This window comes from Toxotes jaculatrix, chromosome 11 (assembly GCF_017976425.1).
Source record: "Toxotes jaculatrix isolate fToxJac2 chromosome 11, fToxJac2.pri, whole genome shotgun sequence".
Lineage (NCBI taxonomy): Eukaryota > Metazoa > Chordata > Actinopteri > Toxotidae > Toxotes > Toxotes jaculatrix.
The window spans coordinates 18,354,010-18,374,138 of NC_054404.1; the positions used below are offsets into that span (position 1 = coordinate 18,354,010).

At 45.3% G+C, this 20,129-nt stretch overlaps 1 protein-coding gene across 5 annotated transcripts in view; it reads left to right on the forward strand.

The window, feature by feature from the left end:
- Nucleotides 1-278: 278 nt before the first annotated feature.
- Nucleotides 279-20,129, forward strand: part of fgfr2 (fibroblast growth factor receptor 2) — a 39,170-nt gene continuing 19,319 nt past the window's right edge. For 2 of the 5 annotated variants that reach the window (XM_041050599.1, XM_041050596.1), the window contains exons 1-6: nt 280-859; nt 3,105-3,360; nt 10,679-10,936; nt 11,264-11,338; nt 15,690-15,859; nt 17,877-18,000. In XM_041050599.1, the coding sequence (XP_040906533.1) occupies nt 3,180-3,360; nt 10,679-10,936; nt 11,264-11,338; nt 15,690-15,859; nt 17,877-18,000 (808 nt within the window). In that variant the 5' untranslated portion in view covers nt 280-859; nt 3,105-3,179. Of the gene's footprint in view, nt 860-3,104; nt 3,361-10,678; nt 10,937-11,263; nt 11,339-15,689; nt 15,860-17,876; nt 18,001-20,129 lie in introns of all 5 variants that reach the window. The other 3 variants (XM_041050597.1, XM_041050598.1, XM_041050600.1) reach the window with 3 other exon arrangements.

Here is a 20,129-nt window from a genome sequence, read left to right on the forward strand (position 1 = left end):
TGTGCGTCTCCGCAGATTTCACGCCTTGGCCACTGAGGGGCGTCGTTACTGCGGTCCGAGAAGCTCCGGAGCGGAGCAGGGGCCCTCACATTGGACCCAGCCTGAGCAAGTTGAGCGCAAGGCAGGCAGGCAGGCGGGCAGACAGCGCTGCAGTTTGCAGGAAGCGGCTCGAATTACACTGGGGGTGCTTGGAGGGGGGAGGCGTGTGTGTGTGTGGGGGGGGTGACACCCACTGGAGTGAAGGAGGAGGGCAGTGTGTGGAGACGTAAGGAGGAGAAAAAACCTAGTAAACCTGACAAAGCGTCTGAGAAACAGTGGAAGGACTGTCGTCTGAAGAAGAGAAGGAGACGCGAAAGACGCTCTTTTCAGCAGGGGAACGCACACTGATGGATTTTATGACATTTTGCATCGTACTACTTGTCTCTTACTCATTTTAACCCCCGTTCTACCTCCGTAGCAGCCGAAAACTTTCTTTTTGGTTGACAAGTGCTGTGCTCGGGAACACTGGGCATGTTTTGCGCCCTAGAAGAAACTTGGTGACGGGGAGGAAAGTTTCGGGGGGGACAGCAGTATGGTTTTCCGAGCTGTTTTCGAAGGATAACGCGTGTAAAGTCGGATTTCTTTGCATGGCACTGGACTACACTGACCCCCCGGTTTGGAATATATCCTCTGATCTGAGTCGATGCCGGCTGATTGTGGAATAGTAAACTGAAAAAAAGGCAGCGCCTCGGTTTTTTTTTTTTTTTTTTTGGTGCATTGTGGAGTTGGAGACATTCCTCCCTCTGGATTCAGCTCATGCTCTCTCCTCCCTTATCTGTGCATGCCAAAACAGAGATCTCCACGATTTTAGTCCTCCCTGGTAAGTATTTTCTGTTTACGATAAAGCTCAGCTGGGAGAAGTCTGAAACTTCCTCAGAATCTCATCTGTCAAGGTTTGGACTGTCATGACAAATAGGCTGCGTGATAGTAGAAATACTTTTTGGGTCTGTACTATTTTTTTTTTTTTGTCTTACCGCTGCATGACAAACTGTTTTACTATTTATAGTTGAATTTACGGAGTTTTCTAAGCAAGAATTCCTTCTGGAAACTTCTCATCAGTTTATAAAATGTGCAAAATTCTCCATAAAGTTAGTCAATCAGGTTTTTTTTTTAAATCTACATTCAACTAAAATAAAACATTGTGCTTAATTTATATATTTTCTATTATTATTTTTATCACTCTTCATTATGGAATTGAGGCTGTTCAGTAAAATCTCTCCTTGTTTAGTTTAGAAGGCACCTTGCATCACCCCTTTAGGAGCCATTAACAAGTGTCCTGGTTATTTATTACTTTGCTTAATTTTCTACATTGCATTTATGGTGCCAATTATCCTGTGACCGCAGTTGTTTTTTCACTGCTTGGTGCCGGAGCCCTAAATCACTGAGCAGCTCCAAATGAGCCCCCATTGTGGAAAAGCCAACTGATTTGAATTTCAATAGGAATTCAATCAGTGCCAAGAAATTTCATTCAAAGCAAGAGTTTAAATGAAGGCTGCGCTCATGTATGGAGCAAAGTCCCCTCATGTGTCCAAACGTCATGTCAGCAACGTGGTAAACGAGCAAGTTTTGTAATGAAGAACACATCATATCAGCTCGTTAAACCTTTTTCTGTTTGGTATAGTGTCTTTTTTTTTATCTTTACCAGTGTAGTTTTTCTTCTCACCTTTTCGGTTCTTCAGGTGTGGTTATATTTTTTAGCTGAAGAATAATCGGGTAATTGTTTTTTTTATTGTTAGTGTGCTGCAGACATCACACACTTACAAATGATGCAAAACTAGTGGAGGTTTCTGGGTAATTCTGGTCTCTTTTCGTTGTCCCGGAGTTTTCAGACCGCGATAAGCCCAAATGCTGATTGGTGCAGTGACTGGTTTACAGCTCATTAATAATTCATTTGTCTGCGCCGTCACGACGCAGATTTGGTTCCCTTAATTGCTAAATCAAGCCGGTGCATTTCTCTAATAAAGTTAGGATGTCGGGATTAAATTCTTGGATTCAGCCGGACATCATGCGCGCGTCCACCGTCCGAATGCCGTGCAGCCGCCGGGGGATGAGTTAAAGAAAAATCGGGATGTGCGCGTTTTCACGTTCGCTCTCTAAAAGTCAAATTACATGTGTCTTTGCGGGTAAAAACCAATCGATACATCCAGCTGGAGCAGAAGGGGCGCAGGGAAGCGTGACTTCACCAAACCTCCAGAGACGCTTCACCGCAGATGTCTGGAACAAAACAGATCGGTGTGTGTGTCCCAATATTGCAATATTGCATTTCAATTGAAGCCTTTCTGGTCGTGCTAAAGTCACGAAAATGCAATAAGATCTTCTTAAGAATACAATTAACACAACTGCAGCAGCGCGGGCAACAGGTTTGGCGCATCTGTTGCGCCCGGGAATAAACGATGGAAACGAAATTGGTGCCACATTGACTGATGATCTGTTGTCGATATTTTCACATTTCATGCCTCATCAGTTAAAAATAGATTTCATTATTAATTTGGATGACAAAACTAGAAGCAGCGTGGCAACATGATACAGGAGATTGTGTTATATATGTGTGAAATGACATTTTAATAAACTTAGAAAAGTCTGATCGTTGAACCACACTGCAGTTGTGTGACTTGGGAAGCCATCAAACTGGTTACACTGTGAATACTTAGCCTTACAGAGCCAGAATGTATTTTAATTGCTTTCTCTAAAACAAATTTCAATGCATATAATTATAGATTAGATGTAAAAGGTAGATGCAGGGTGGTTGTGTGCAGACTGCTGGTGCCTCACAGCTTCGGTATGTCTGTGGCATGGCTTGTTTGACAGCATTTTGAAACGCTCTGTGTCTCTGTTGCTTTCTGTTGCTTCATTTTTCTGTCTCACTTTGTCAAAAATAAAGTAAGAGGAAAAAATGCTGCAAAAACAAGTTCTTGGAAATTAGAGTAATTGTTCCACACTGATGTATTTTCTTTTTTTTCCTCTTCTGACACTTCTTTGTTCACATTTCTGTCCACCTCTTCAATCATCGCTCCTCCATCACCTTCCTTTCCTCCTTTTCTCTCTCGCTGTCTTTCGCCTCCCAGCCCAGGTGATTGGGTGAATTCCAGTGAGTGACAGGCCGACCCGGCTGCAGTTGATGGTTGGGCGGACTCCCTCAGATGGGATCAGTGTCCAGGGGGAGGTGGAGAAGGGGGGTATGGGGAGCGCTTGCCCCCACTAACGGGATGGCCTCGTGGGCCTGGCTGCTGGCCGCCGTCCTGCTGTCCCTGCTGACCGTCAGCGTGGCCCGGCCGCCCCTCACCGCCACCAAGGAGGAGGAGGCCACACTGGAACCTGAAGGTAAGCAGCAGGGGGACGGGAAGAGACAGAAAGAAAGAGCCTGGGAGGTGGAGCGGGGGAGAAAAAACATTTGTTGGGTTTGTTTTTTGAGAGCAGATGTAGTTCTGTCAAGTTTGTTTCCCCCTCCTTAAACCTGACTTTAGAGTTTTGTTTAACTTTTCTATCCCTTCTTTAGAATCCTTGTCTTTAACTAACTAAACGTCAGTGGATAAAAATCCATGATGGGCCTCCAGCTAACTGAGGAATATTTAGATCTACAGTTTCATCCATTTGCATACGGATTGGAAACAAAATAGCATAGGAATGAATTTTCTAAATATGAGGTTTCAGTGTTTCAGCTGTTACTTGTTACGTGCATTTGCAAGTTAGTATTTGAACTTTCTTGCAGAGAGAAACTAGGATTTTGAGCCCCTCTCTCCTTTTAAACTTAACTAAAAATCTAACAAGTAGGAAGACTGAAGTTTATTTAAGATTTTAGGGGATTAAAACAAATAAACAGAAGGGAAACAACTAACCACGGCATGGCTGGCCTCCTGTTTCACTCACCACGAGGTGTGTGATTCACTCTTTTTTGTTTTATTTTGCTTTCTGATGTCTGTAGCAGTTTAGGCTATATGTGAGTGTTAAAGGCAGGTTTGTGACTCCGTGTGGGAGGACAAGGGAGAGCTGTGAAAGAGGGCGGGACGATGTTTATGCTGGCATCTCTCTAATGCCCTGCTTTCCTGGAAAGAAGCACAAAGAGAGAGGGAAAGGAAGAAATTAGGATACAGAGTTTTTGCTTTGTTTCTTCGAGTGACAACAGCCTGCGCTCCATTTTCTCTAAAGTTTGTGAATTGAATTTTTTTTTTATTGGCAAAACAATTAACTTCTGAAAAACCTTTTGTTAAAGAACATCTTTTAGTTTGATTTTTTTTTGTTTGAGGCCTCTCCATTTTCTGTCTCCAGTCTCGGAGTCTGGTCAGAGACGAGCTAATTAGAGTTGTTGTGATGGATGGCAACTCACATTCCAAAGCCTTTTGTTCCTGGGCTTTAATCAGCATACTAATTGTAAGTTAGGACAACAACAGAGCATCACTTTTTTAAGCCATCTCCCCCGTCTCCTCTTGTCTCTACACACACTCCGTACCTCGTCTTGCCCTTTGCCCTAGAGGTCAGGTATCGTTGTTACCTACCTAGATGAGAGGTCGCCTCCTCTCCGGTTCTTGTTTTTGTTGTTCTGTCTCAGACTGTTTGGCTCCAAGCTGGAGTGTTCAGAGCCCCATGTGGCCCGGACGCTACGCTACATGGCCACAGAGAGGACAGAGGGAGAGAGAGAGGGAGACGAGGGGGAGTTTTCCAGAGTTATACAATCCTCCAGGAAAGTTCTAAGAGGATTTGTGCATATTTGACTTCTCCTTTAGACGAAGAGATTACAGAGCACTGGGCAGCGGTGAAGTCATGTGACTAGAGATTAAGTGGCTAGACCTGGGGGTCACATGATGAGGGATCAACAGGGCACAGAGAACCTGGCCTGCTTATCTGATCCTGAATCAGTTTCTCTGCTACACATGGCAAACATACATTTTTTTTTTACTGCAGCTGTGTGTGATTGAATCAGTGTGTCCTCAGCTTCAATTTGTTGTGGTCTCCTTCTGTTCATTACTCCTGATGGGCTGCAGTGGTGTCACCTGTAGGGCATAGGTGTCAGGGAGACAGACTGGCTGGACCCACCCTCTCGGTCCTAATAACACCCCCCTACAGAGATGTTTAGGATTTCCACCACCCCCCCTCCAGCCCTCTCTGCCCTGCAGCCTCGGTCACACCGCTGCCTGTGTGTGTGTGGGAGCAGTAATTGCTGTAGATTCATCAGATTGCATATCAGTGTTGTCTCTATAGAGCCCACGCCTGCACCCCTGGTGGCCCTGCTAGTTTGTTTACCTGTGGCTGCTGTAACAGTAGAAGTGGAGCAAGTGCGCTGGTTAAGGCCTCCACAACAGCCCTATTGTTGTCGCTGTAGTCACTTCAGTATCTATGGGAGTGTTTACCTTGTCCAGGCTCTCTCCATTTGCACAGTGATTAAAATACTCTGACTGAGCAGCTATAACAATGGCACCAAACACAGGAGGTGTGTATGTGTGTCTTTTATGCTGCTATTTCTCTGCTCTGTGGTCTGTTTAGGCCCCACTTTGCATATAATGTGGAATAAATGTGGCACCAGGCGCAGTGGAACGCAGGCTGAATGTGAGTGCAGCTGACAAAAGTCAGCTCATGGTTTGGCTGTACTTTCCTGTACTTGCTGCCAAACTCTGTTCTTCAAAACAAAAATGCTCTGATCAGCATTGAGGCAAACACTTCAAAAATAGTTAAATAAAAGAAAGGCTACATTATGTGTCAGGGATGAGTCTTTCATGTTCAGACAGACTCTAGAAAAGGCGGGATGATTGTCAGCAAAACGCACTTTTCATTTCTTGAAGAGTTTCTGGGCACAGTAGGAATTTAATTGCTCTCTTGGCACATTTCTGTATTTAGTTTCCACCTGTACATTGTATCGTATTTAAACTGACTGTTTCACAGTTATGAAGACCATAGACTGCCAATTAAAATCATAGTTTTCAGTAAACTGTTGGTAGTTATATGTCAGTGTGTGTTTCTGTTTGTGAAGGTGGGAATGTCATGGGGATGCAGGCTTATTACCTTTCTGTAACACTGTTCTATCTACACAGTAGGAGTACGGCTGTAAAAGTGTAAAAGTGTCAGGTTGCCGGTTAATGACATGGAGAGTGTGTGTCCGTCTGTGAGTGTGTGTGACTGTGGCGATGGCAATGGAACTGAACTCTGAACAAACGCAGTGTGTCGGCCGGTGGTGTGGCCAGGGGGCAGTTGGGCTGAATATATGGCCTTCACACAATGACTTTTATTAGCCTGCCGTTGGCTGTTGTTAATCTTGAAGGTTCAAGTGTGTTGGTGGTTGTGTGTGTGTGTGTGTGTGTGTGCATGGACTGTTATTTGCCTTGGCTGAAGTGCTAGAAAATACCTTGTCACTCTACCGCTCAATCTCACACCTGTCTGATAAGAGGCTGGGAAGAGCTGCTACCTGTGCCAGCTTGTGCCTCAGGTCTTGGTGGTCTGTCCGGTGTGCAGCAGGAGGCAGAGAGGAATCTGAGCCAGCAGGGACGGAGAGCAGGAAAAAGATTATTTAGCAACTAGACTGTATATTAGAGCTGAAATGATTAGACTATTAGTTATCAATAGAAAGATAATCAGCAACTGTTTTGATTATCATTTGATGTTTTCAGTCATTTTTAACCAGGAATAGTGAAAAAATTTCAAATCTCTTAGTTTTAGGCTGCTGGTTGAACAAAACAATACGTTTGAAGATGAATCCTTCAGAACCCATAGGTTGTTTTTTGACAATCCAAAGTCTAAACAATAAATTAAAAACACAATTAGCAGATTAATCCATAATGAAAACAATCTATAGTTGCAGCCTTAGTTTGTATATTCATCTGATTCTGTTTTCAGTTCTCAAGATTAATCTCTGGAAGCCAGAGCAAAGTAGAGGGAAGCTGTACTGTGAGGGTCACTAGAGCGTCAGCCTAAAAAGGAGATAAGGGGTGGCCAGTGGGTTAAAGGGGTCGGGTAGGGTTCAGGGAATGCCTGGATGAGGGGTGAAGGGGTGGGTGCACCAAAGGGGCTGTTGCCATGGACGCCAGCAGGAGCCAGTTCATAGAACTGCTCCTTTGTCAGAATCTAAAAAAAAAAAAGCTAAGGAGGGATTTAAATGTGAAAGGACATCAGAAAAGAGGGAGAGACATAAAAGGGGCGAAAAGTCCTGGGATCTGACTACGTGAGGAGGATACAAAGGAAAGAGGAGAGGTAAAAAAAGAAGGGATAAGAAGGGCAACAGAGATAGTGTGATTTGCCAGTGTGTGTGTGTGTGTGTCTGTGTGTGTGTGTGCGTGCGCCTGTTGGTCTCCATGCATGCTGAGTGTGTGCCTGTGAGATGGCAGTCATTACGTTTTAGTCCATGTATCCTGTTGTGCAGAACGCGACAAGGAGGAGATGGCAGAATAGATTTGAGCCTCTCTGAAGAAGTAAATTCATAAGATCATTTGCTTAAGAAAAACTCCAGGGCTGTTGTAAACTCCTCCCTCGTCACTTTGCCACAACATAACTGCTTGGCTCTCACCGATTTGACCGACAGACAGAAAGACAGACGTGAAGGAGACATTGGTGAGAATTGCCTGCACCATTTTGCTGCAGACTCTCAGGCTGCGAGACTAATTATTGCCCGCCGAGACAGTGTGAATGAGGACAGAGAGATAGCGAGGAGTGGACAGCCTGAATCTATCACACCTGATAGACACTTGTAATAGCTGTCAGAGAAAAAAAGAGGGAGATGGGTTTTGAAATGGAGATGCGCTTTCAGGAGAGGAGAGGCGAAATGATGGTGACGAAGGGAGGGAAGAGGAGAAAGCTGTTTGATTGAAATTGAGCAAAAGTGTGTGTGTGTGTGTGTGTGTGTGTGTGTGTGTGTGTGTGTGTGTGTGTGTGTGTGTAGAGATAGAAAGAGAGGCTCCCTCCCCCTCCTGTGGTGCAGAGGGGGATGTAACTTTGCAGAGATGAAAAATCTGCAGTGAAGTGTTTCAGCTCTTCAAGTCAGCATTCATCCCTGGACTCTTGTAAACTCTTTTTTTCAAGTAGAGTGAGGTGTGTGTGTGTGTGTGTGTGTGTGTCTGGGTCTGTATCTCCTGGAGTGCATATGTATCATACATGCTTTTATTAAGGTATAACTCTGTGTCTGTATTTCCTCAGTGTACAGCGTTCCTTATGGTTCTTGCTGCATTCACTGTGCGTATGTGTGTGTCCATGTGCATGTGCTTAGGCGACACAGGTTCCCATGAAGAATCAGGCATGCTGGAGGTGTCAACAGGTTTGGGAAGGGTCAGGGTTAGGTCAGCCGGGTCAGCAGGGTGGGAGCGGGTGTGGGGAGGCCAAAGCGGAAGGGGAGGTGAAAGAGGGAAATGAAGGAGCAGCAGCAGCAGCAGGAGGAGGGGTTGACGGAGGAGGACAGATGGACACAGCAGAGATAAGAAAATGATGAAGACAGAACTAACACGTGCATGCTTTCTTTAATCAGCTGCACCATTTGGAGAGAGTCCTGTTTTTTCCTTTCCCTTCTCCTCCTTTCCTTTGTACTTATTTTCTCTCCTTCCATCTTTCCTTCTTCCTCAGGCCTCTCCTTGCAGTATCACCTTTCTATGAAGTACGCCCTTCCTTTCTCTTCAGGCTACACTGTAGCCTGTGTGTGTATGTACGTTCCAGGTGTTGCGTTGCTTTGTCAGCCCCATTTAGGGGCCTGCTATGTTGAAGTTGTCCATACCTGCTAAGTTCCCAGCAAGATACCTCCACTACTTTGTGTCCTGGTAGTTACGACATCTCTTAATCACTAAAATCCTAAATGAAACAATAAAAGAAAAGTTGGAACCACTAATAATGTCAAAGCGAGGGCCTCCGGTGTGGAAAACCATGTCGTAAAAGGTAGTGGAGACAGCTCCCATCAATCAACACAGGAGCTCCACCTCTTATCAGACCACACACTCAGTCTTTGGTGGTGAGGGAGGGGTTAATTATTTCTGGATTGAAGGAAGGAGAGACAGAGAAAAACAACAATACAGGAACTGTACCTGTGAGTGTGTCTTCATGGCCAGGGGGAACGTTTACAGGCTTTCACACACGCTTCATCCGCTGGCAGAATGACTTCCCCTTCCTGTTGAGGCTAGTGTGTATGTATACTTCATATTTAACAGACATATGGGACAGCAGCTCATAATGGGGGTGGGATGTTGTTGAAAAGGTGCGTTGAGGTACAGGAAGTGCAGGGAGTGCCACTGCCTGTATAATTACACCTATCAGCCTTCAGCCAAAACGCTCTACGTATACCTTCATCACTCATGCTTTTCTACTGCTGCCATTTTTCCTCTTCAAATCTTTTTAATCTCTCCGTTTTTTGCCGCCTTCCTTCAGTTCCCTCTGAAGAAAACACACACACACACAGTGTTGGACATTTTTGTACTGCAATAAAGAGGAAAACTTGGAATTTCTCCAATTCTTTCTCACAGCAAATGATTACAAAGAGTATTGAGCTCTATCTACGTTTGAGATGAGTGAATGTACACATTTGTGGCAGAATGTGTGTGTGTGTGTGTTAAAGTCTGCCTTGAGGGGACTGGAATTGGCTCTGGTATATATGGTAGAAGCCAGCTTGTATTTCAGGCAGGTTTTCCCCCCTTTAGCTCAACATTCAGTCACAGTCTAGAGTTTGAATGGTTACGGATAAAATCCATCCTGAGGTGCAGTCTCAGCTATGGACACTCAGAATTCCCTTTTATACATTGGACATTTACCTCGTTCTGTCTGCGCTGTTGTACAAGTCAGAGCACAGGGTGTACACACATGCACTCACAGGCTGACTTGGATTTTCTCCCAGAAGTGAAGGTTTTATGCACTTTGGAGTCTCGCTGAGTTTCTTGCTCTCTGCCTTGGCCGGCAGATCCTGTGCCGGGGTTGTAGCTCCTCCATGGCTGTGTTATGAAAGAAAGGGAAGAAGAGAGAGGGATGGAAAACAGAAGAGTCAGGCTATAGCCAGGTCAAGGTTTTCGAAGCTTAGGCGCAGAGTCAAAACCAGAGAAAAGCCAAAAAAAAGAGAGCACCCCACCCACCCCCCACCCCCTTCCCTTTTCCCTTCCCCTGCCTGACAACTGCTTCCGTCCTGGACCTTTCTGGCTGCTTTCCTTTCTGATGGGCAGACGTACTAGAGTTTTATTACCTGAAGAAATCTGTCTGTACTGCTCCTACTCACCCACACACACTGGCTGCTTGGCATCTGCCCTAAAAGGGAGGGGTGATAGTGAAGGGGGGGGGGGGGGTTGTCTGTCAATACAGCTCGCAAAGCATCGATTGTTTTTTCTTTCCTTACATATGCTGCTCTGGCCATAACTGCATGCTCTGAATCTATAAGCACCAATCACACTGTGCACTTGATAACAGAACAGTGGTATTTCTAAGGGCTCCATTTCAAATGATTGACTGGGAGTTTGTGGTATTGACATGTTGGTGAAACTGTTTAAAAGATGGGCCTCCTCTTTTCTGTATTGCTCCTCCTGCATAAGTTGATTTAAGTGCATCCATTGGGGGTTTTATGGTGTTTTTGTTTCTTACACTATGGCTTGTTTCTTCCTCTCCCACCTCTCTTTCCTCCTTCTTGTGCACCCTCTTCTACCTCCAATACGTCCCCCACCCCCTCCTTCCCCCTTCACCCTCCCCATTCGCTCTGCAGAGGCATCGAACAAATACCAAATTTCTAAGCCCACGGTGTGCTCAGTGCACCCAGGGGAGGTGCTGAAGCTGAGCTGCCCTCTGCCAGCGACGGGGACCATCACCTGGACCAAAGACGGCAGCTCTCTGGGCACCAACAACCGCACACTGATAGAGCAGGAGGTGCTGCAGATCCGCGATGCCACGCCCAAGGATTCGGGCCTGTACGCCTGCACCAGCGTGGGCAAAGACACAGTCTGCTTCATAGTCAATGTCACAGGTGAGTCAGGGATCAGGCAGGACAGAACAGGTCAGGATAGGACTGGAAGTTTGGAGATGCAGAGTTATGTGCAGGAAGTGGCCATGGAGCAGAAATGGTCTGGGATGAACATCCTCAATTTCGTTCTTTCTGAACAACTCTGGGGTCTAGTGAGTGTGTGTGTGTACAATTACAGTAGCACAGGACCAGATCAAGAAATGGCCCAACTCTTGCATTTTCTTTACAAATTTGTGTGCACAGCATGAAAATGTCTGCATGCAATACTGTGTGTGTGTGTGTGTGTGCGGGCTGCGAAAGGGTGGCAGTAACCGTGGTTACTCTGTGCAGATGCCATATCGTCGGGGGATGATGAGGACGATACAGAGCGATCGGAGGACACTGGGGCGGATGGAGAGCAGATAAGTGAGTATGGGAGAAAAAAACGGAGGGATGAATGAGTTGTGATACACTATCCTTCCTCACCAACTCCCATAGACTCTTTAGCAAAACCACAATGTGAACAAGCTTGTGTGCTTTTACTTTGTATGTTGTGATGGTGTTCTAGTTGTTCTGTGGACGACTACTCTGTGTACAGTGTGTATGGGGTACAGGGTATGGTTTCAGTGAAACCAGCAGAGATGTGATAACAGACATCTTGAAGATGACAAAAAGATAAAAAATATAAATAAAGTAGCATATATGTGTCTTCTTATCTGCTTTAAGCTATGTCCTGGTAAAAAAAAAAGTAATAAGCAGTCCCCAAGAGCATGTCAGAACCTAAGTCTGGAATGCTGATTGTGATAGCCAAACACTTACAAAGACTTAATCCCTAGGCGAAATAATCTACTTAGCTTTGTCAGTGTCTATTAGCACAGATCAGACTGTGTTTATGATTAAAGCAGGAGAGAAAGCGGACAGTCTCTATTTTTTCGGATTCTGTACCAAACAGCTGTTAGCAACACCAGAATTCATGCCCTGCACCCACATCTCTGCTATTCTATACCTTAGCATTTCTGTCTAGGCTCATACTGTGAGATGTTGGAGTGTGTTTTGGATAGTGTGTGTGTGTGTGTGTGTCTCCCAGGCTAGATGCTCCAGGGAATACAGAGATTCCTGACATTCCTTTAGCTAGTGTCTCTCAGGTAGTCAAGCCTCATGGAGCCTACCAGCCAGCCAGCCAGCCAGTCAGTCAGCTGGGCTCATCCATTATGAAAGACGTCCATCTGGACCCAGTTACCCACCTGATGGTCCTGTGTGTGTGTGTGTATGTGTGTGAGAAAGAGAAAGTTTTACCCAAGTTTGTCTATGCGTTGGTGAGTATCTGGGGTGGTAGTGTGCTTATGCAGCCACGTGCACACATTCATGCATTCACATACACACACAAAAAAGGGGGCTGAAGGAAAGATGAGGGCTTCCACATCTTGTTAAAATTCTCCACACGCATTGCGCCTCACCGTGAGTCCTCCTCCTCCACTTTTGAGCTGACTGTAATTGCCTGAAATCCATTAAATATGGGGGAGAGAGAGTAACTCAGCAAGAGGAAAAAATGGGGGAGAGGGAAAAGATCCAGCCATTCTGGTGGTAATAAGCTGTTTGAAAACAAAGGGAAAGCTGTTCTGGCAGTACAGTCACATTTTCTCGCCGTGTGTGTTTCTGAAAATTTTAAACTGAAATTATTATTAAAAGAAGAGGGGGACGCAGACGAAAGGGAAAAGAAGCAGAAGGAGAGAGAGGGGGGTGGGATTGGGTTTGTTGGATCAGCACCAGCACTTCTCTGAGCGTGGCGTGGAGCTTTGGCCTCGAGCCGAGGACTGGAGCGAGGAAGGAGGAGGGTGCATGTAGGCGTGGGAGGGAATGAGAGCGGAGGGTGCGGGGTGTAGCTTTATATTTGTGGCTGTGTTTTTTTTTTTCTCTCTTCTGGAGCAGTCAGAATGGGGCTGGGCATCAGGCCACTGTGAAACAGAGCATTTTGATTTGACTTTGTATAGAAGAGTGAACAACATAAGCGGGCGAAAAAAGTTGACAAGGGAGAGAGTCCAGAGTGTTTGTCCATCGTCAGCTGTGGGTGGTGTTATTGGAGGAGACATGGAAGAGCCTCTACAGGGATCTCTGAGGGAAGCTGTGTTTTGGGGAAGGGTGAGGGTGGGTAGGCGGAGGGGGGGCTAGTGCGTGCTGATGTTATGATGAAGAGCCACGTGGAGCTTTACTTTCCACGTTCAGTCCTGTTGTTGTGACATACAGTCTCTGTCCTGTTGACTCATTATTGTTTACATCATCCTTCACTGTCAGTCTGCCTCACCTTTAGTCAAAGCTGCACATGTCAGGGTTTTTATGGAAGAATAGATCTCACCAGATAATTAAAGTTGTGACTAAAAGTTAAGACTCAAACATAGAGTGTGCAGCTAAAGCACTGTTGCAGGGCCCAGAGAAAATAGTTTTCCTACTCTTAATAACAAGTGTTAGATCTTTAAGTCCTGTTATATGTTGTCAATGGTACTCAAATTTAAAACAAATCTTTCTAAAATAAAGTCATAATATTTTGAAAAAAAAGTGTGAAAAATATTAAAGTTTGAGGATGAAAAGTTTAAGGACAAGAAAAAAGTCGAGATAGTCTGAAAAAAGTTTTGACAGGAAACATTTTAAAGGCAGTGGAAACTTATTTACTCCATCAGCTTCTTAAAATGGGTAATGGGTTCCTACATGAGCGGGTAATTTTCTGCCAGCCTTTGAATAGTTTTGGCGATTTTTGTATTTTTATTTTGTCTGAGGTCAGCATACTTGTTTGAAGTGGGTGGGTCCTAACTGGAAAACGTAGACGTCACAAATTCTGTAAACCAGTCAGGATTTTGCTCCACTTCATTCAAAATCTGATTATGGCCGTGGGGCTGTTTGCTTATGTTACCAGGCCATGAGCACTCCATTATCATAGCTCCACTGTTCAAAGAAAACCATGTATCTCTAAATCTGATGACTGTTTGGATTAGCTAAAATGCACTGTGACCAAGCTGAAAACAAGCGTGTTTCTCTTAACTCAGGAAATGCTAGACCGTTTCAAGAGGACCAGTACTCCTGAAACTGGATTCTTGAAATTTCATAGATAAATGGTTAAGAGGAGGATGTCACTGCTTAACAAGAAATCATTTCAACAGTGAAAAACTACTTTGGGACACTGGTGGATTTAGCTCTCAGGAGGAACCAAGAGAGAGAAAAAAAATCTTGACTCATAGCGCAGGGGTTAGATAACCTCAGCTCACCCCAGGCCAGCTTAGGATAAACAGCCGTGAGTGGGGATCCGGATGCACGGGGCTTTGGGGGTGGCGGGGGTTCCTGGAGGCCACAGCAGTTGAGCCAGTGAGAGTTTGGCTTCATCTGGAGAGAGGTCTGAGGGTCGTCTCGTTTGAAGTGCTGCCGGACAGAGAGCATGGGAAACAGCACCGCTCACCTTTCATGTCCCAACCTCATCCTCCGACCTGGCTGCCAGTTTGGGGTCAGAGGTCGTTTCAGAGAGAGACAGCCTCGCAACGAGCCAGTCTCCATTTAATCTGTCTCTGTCTGAGCGGATGGAGTGATGACAGGGAGAGTGAATGGAGAGAAATGGAAGGGACTGAGAGGTGAAGAAGCAGGAAGAGAGGTGCAGATAGTGAGAGTGAGGAGGGGAATGACTAATTATAGTTTGAGCACTTATCGAATGCATCCATTCGGGAAGGAAAAGCACGCTTTACTGGCTTTACTATCCAAGTATGTGCAACTTGTCCGGTTGTGCATTCCAGAGAAAAAGATGGGAGGTGTTTAGTAGTACGCAGATTGGACAGGCGGGAAAGAGAGTCAGGGGAGGTGGCTTGAAGCAAATATTCTTCTGGGATGTAAACTTATGTTTGAGGGTCATAGTAAAGTCAGTAGCGGCCTTATCTATGGGTATTCCCTTTGTTGTTTGTACTCGTGCTATGCACAGGGAAAGTGATGGTGTGAAAGAGGGTTTGGGTTTCTGTTTGAGTTTCTCTTCCCCTCTGAGCCCCATCTGCTTAGGCAATCACACTCCCAGGTGCAGGGAGAAAGGACGGGTGGGGGGTTCGGAGGAAAATCCAGCTGACTGGGACTCAGAAATTGGGAGAAAAGGGGGAACTAGGGAATGGACAAAACACAAGGAAGGTGATTTCAGGAGGAGAAATGGTAACAGGTCTGGCATTGATAAATCTGGACATAAGTTTGAGTTGCCAACTCTGGAATCCCTTGTTAAACGTGACATTCATTTTCTCCCCTGACGGCACATAATGATTTTCCAGGGGTGATAAGCATCCCTGGCCCTGCTGTCCATATCTTGCCAAGTGACAGGCAGATAAACAGGGGAGCTATGGTAATTGGAGGAAGTGGAGGGAGGAAAAAAAGCTGCTAAGTGGAATGAGATGAAATTGAATGTGATGGTCTAGTTACCCTCTTGGCAACGCCCAGGCACATTCTCCCCTTAGAGCTGATGTTTTCTTCCCCCTCTGCAACACCCTGCTGAGCCTATGGGGAACGTGTGTGTTTTTATTTAACTGGGAGAGTGTGGAGCTCTGGGTTGTGTTATGCAGACGGCGGGTCAGTCAGTGTTGTTGGTAGGGGGGGCTGGTGGGGGCGTCTCTGGGAGTGTTAAGAACGGTTCAGGTTTGGCTCCTTTGCCGTCACACTTCCAAGCATATCTGCCTTAGCCAGTTCAAGGCCCTGGAGCCAAACTGTTGAGGACGCGATTAGGAAATCTCACCCTGACTGAACACCAACTGTTCTGTGGTTGCAGGCGCCCCGTATTGGACCTCGTCAGCAAAGATGGAGAAGAAGCTGCATGCGGTGCCAGCTGCCAACACAGTCAAGTTCCGCTGTGCTGCAGGAGGCAACCCCCGGCCCAAGCTGCGCTGGCTTAAAAACAGCAAGCCTTTCCGCCAAGAGGACCGCATGGGAGGGTATAAGGTAAGATAAACAGTAATACATCACACTTTTTATTACAAATGTCAACTCACTGCCTTCTCTTTCTTTTTACCGCTTTCTGTGCTACAATACTTCTGGCTGTGAATGTATTTACAAGGGACGTCAAGCCTCCTTCTTCCAATCATTCTCTGGCTGTCCTTTCACCCCTTTTCCACCCTCCGCTGGAGAGATGGGAGGAGAGTAGACAGAGGAAACGAGGGCAGGGTTTCTGGTGTGAAATTGGAATTGCTCATCCGTGCACCTCCTCTCACCGGGATACTTTGCAGAGCCTCTCACTGTAACTCGAAATGGTTCTTTACCTCCAACAATTAGAAACCTAAGCTTAGGACTTAAGGGTTAAATGCCCTCAGACAGTAATGTATAGAGAAAGTAGGTAGCGTCAGGGTTGAAATGAGTTGAGAATGCTGAGGTAACTCAATCAGGGAGAACAGGTTCCGCTGGCTTTGCTTGGAGACGAGTGTGTGATTCTAGCATGTGATTCTGTTGTTATGAAATGTGATTTACAAACACTATTGCTGGGCTGGTTTAAAGTGTTTAAACTGAAGGAGCTTGATGTGCTGTGCAGCTTGTAACTCTTTGCACATCCTGCATAACAGAACACAACATGGACACTGACTTAAAAATAGAAGTATAAATGATCTCCAGCTCGTTCCCTGACTCTTGGAAGGAGGACCAAAATAAAGATAATTTGGTTGGTGATCAGTTTAATGTCAGTAGTCAGTTTAAATAAGCATAACTTTCTATGGACTCTGCAGTGGTTCCAACAAAAAAGCTTTGTTTTACTTGCAAAACCTCTCATTCAAGTCCCATTTTGGGAAATAAACGGTCTGGGTTGATTTATATGTTGTGAAAATACCTGATTCTGTATGTCATGGGAAAGTAAAGCTCGTGTGTCGTTATGTTTTATTTCCTCTTTGTATAAAAAAGCCTGAAAACAGCTACAACTAGTCTGAATGTGAAGAATTCCTCCCCTGTGACGGAGTCTATTTGGATTGCAGTTTAGTTATTTTGCTTGAATTCCTCTCTTTGTCTCTCAAAACAAGCAGCGTTTACTGTATATGCTAGGGCCATACAGATAGAGTTGAATAACAGTTTAAACAGACAGTTATGACATTAATTTATGAAAGGACTCAGCGATGCTGAACGGGTCTGAGGCTCCTGGTTAATGCCTGATGGTTTATGAGGAAACACATCTCTCTGCCAGGAAAGTTTAGGAGCAGATTATGTTGATGTAGCTGCTAATGTCGCTTCCCTTTGGCTTTCAGCAGGCTCATTACAGCACAGACAAAAAACAGCCACGATGTGACGGAAATGATACAGTCAGGCTGTCAGATACACTGTGGGCAGCTCATTTCTCTCTTTTTGTCAACAAATGTTGGACAAAAGCTGTACCTGAGCCCAGCCCTGTGGCATAATCTCCCCATTGTCAGAAATGTAGGCCTGTACAAGCAGTGGCTACAGTCTCCCCTCAGTTTGTAGACGGAAACACTATTGTCAGCTCACACCTGTGGATTCCACACACAGGGGAAGCTGCTTTTTGTTACAAATAATTATGAATAACTGCGTGTTTGAAACTGCTCAGAGTAGAGAGGTGGGGTTTGCTACATAAAATAACAGTGACTGTTACAGCATGGGGCACTGTACTGGGTGTATTTGCCAGTTTATTTTTACCTTTGTAAAAACTGCAAGCAGTTCCATTTTATAAGATTCTCTGAAAAGTACCAATTTAAAAGCATTTGGCATTGTTTGCAGGAATAAGGAAAATATTCTGATGTTGCAGAGACATGCTGGGATCAGGCTGTTGTCAGACTCAGTATTGTTTCCCAGCACAGTGTATCAGCTCTGGTATTTCACTCTTTCAACCAAATTCCCTCATGTCATTTTCTTTTTCAACCATCTCTCTCTGTTGATTCCTCTGTCAAGTCATTTAAGTCTGCACTTTTCTGCATCTATTGGTGTGTGTTTCTCACAACAAGAAACCTCCGCCTCTCGTACCTAGGTGCGTAGCCAGCACTGGACTCTGATCATGGAGAGCGTGGTGCCGTCGGACAAGGGCAACTACACCTGTCTGGTGGAGAACGAGTTTGGATCCATCAACCACACCTACACCTTGGACGTAGTGGGTCAGTATCACGTACAAAAACACACTCTTGGAATGAGAGTACACCTGTGAGGGCAATAACGGAGGAGTTGGGGGATGAAGGGAGGGGGAGGTGGAGGAAGGGGAGGCCAGCTGAAAGAGTTCTCACAGTGAGAATAGTGTGTATGTGTGGGTGTGTGCTGTTTGATTGCCCAGGTGCACACTGGATGCAGGTGCAGGTCAAGGAGTGCTGCCAAGTTTGTGGAAGCTAAACATGCATGTGTCAACAGTTTTGATGTCGTTTTCATTAATTTATATAATAATATGCCATTTTTATTAAATCCTGCTTTCATAATGGTATTATGTGCTCATGATATTCACTCATGGAATATGAATGAGGTTGTCTTTGGGCAACAATTAAAACTAAAATTAAACTAAAACCTTAAATTTTCCATTTCTGATAAAAAGATTATTTCTCCCCAGTCACAAAACATATTTTTCAGTGGGAATTTTTATTGTAGTAATATTTCCTCAGAAAATTGCTGACAGTAGAGTCTGTGGAATATCCTGAGCAACAGGGACACTTTTTCTGGAAATAAAAACACGTTGTTGTTTAGCTTCTCAAATGCAATTTTCCATGATTTAAGCACCACAACCTTGGCTAATAAAACAGAAATTATCTGCATGGCTCGATACCACAAGGGGTAAGTGGAAAAATATGGTTTTTTTTTGTGTGTGTGAGTGTGATTTGGTTTAACTGACCCTATAAGGTCAGCTCAGGCATGATGGGGACTGACTTAAACCGGTAGCAGGTCTTTAGTGCCACTCTCTGAGGACACAGAGTGCTGACCTCAGCACTATCACAGCGAGTTCAGATCCAACTCAGTCAACCCCTCACTTTGACCTTTGGAGCGCAGAAAGCAAAGAGTGTTTTTCTGCTCGGTTTGCAGAATCAATAGACAGCGGGGACAACAAGGGGAGTGGGATAAAGATAGTAGATCAATGTGTGCATGTGTGTTTGTGGGAGAGTGTGTAGCAACTTTACCCTTAATTCAGTGCGGACCCAGCTCTCCTTTGGCCTCACTCGAACCACTATACAAGCAATCAGTGCACATCAAAGCTGATCTGACACAGTTGTTCTTCTAAAGGCTGGTCAATAATCCACAGATAACCTGGAGAGACATGCAGCTGCAGCAGTTTGATTCACAGAAGAACATTTAGGGGCCACTGGTCACTCCAACCGTCAGTAGACTTTGTCTTTATGTAGAATTATTCTCCAGCTTTCACCATTGTCCTGAGTGGACCTACTGTAATTACACACTTCTGTTTTGATTAGTGTCTCCATGGTAATAAGGAGTATTATTTTCCCGTTATCAGATGGAGATTGAATACCTGAGGGATTTTGCACAATGAGCATATAAGCACATGCACACAAAACACATGAAGGTCCACACACGGACACACACATGCTCCCTAACACAGGCCCCCTGCTCTGCTCCCCTCTGGAGTTAGCTAAAGCTCTCCTTCAGACTGCATATTTCTGTTTTTTGTTCTGTTTTATTGCAGAGCAGTAAACCCCCTCCACGTCTGGCTCCACAGCCACTGCACCCTGCAACCTCTTGCTTCATTTTCCTCCATTATAGTGGGGTGGACAGAGGGAGGAGAGGGGAAGACATAGAAAAGGAGGGGAAACAGAGAGAGAAAAGACTGTTCTTGTCAGTTTTTTTTTTTGCCCGAGTGACCTGGAGGATCAGCCTTTAAAATCAAGAGGAGCCAGCCTTTTCTGGTTCAAACTGGCCTCTGGAGAAAGGGCCACAGTTGGACATCCACGAGCAGACACACATGGCATGTAGACACGAATGAGGAGTCATTCAATCGGGTCATTCAATCACAACTGTGGCACCTGGTTACCATGCGGCATATGTCGGTAGTTCCATGCCACCCTGTACCATGGACTGCCCTTCCTGTGCCTCTACCCCTCCCTGACCCTTAGGGCCCCATGTGCCAAGCCACCAGGTTACCCGGAGTTCACCAGTCTCGGTTGGGACACCATGGAATGCCTCTGGTCTGTCTCCTCGCACTTCTATCTTTCTCTGTCCCACCACTGCCATCAAATTACTCCACTAATGACTTAATTGATAAATGGATTCATTTTTGATACGGGTCACTAAA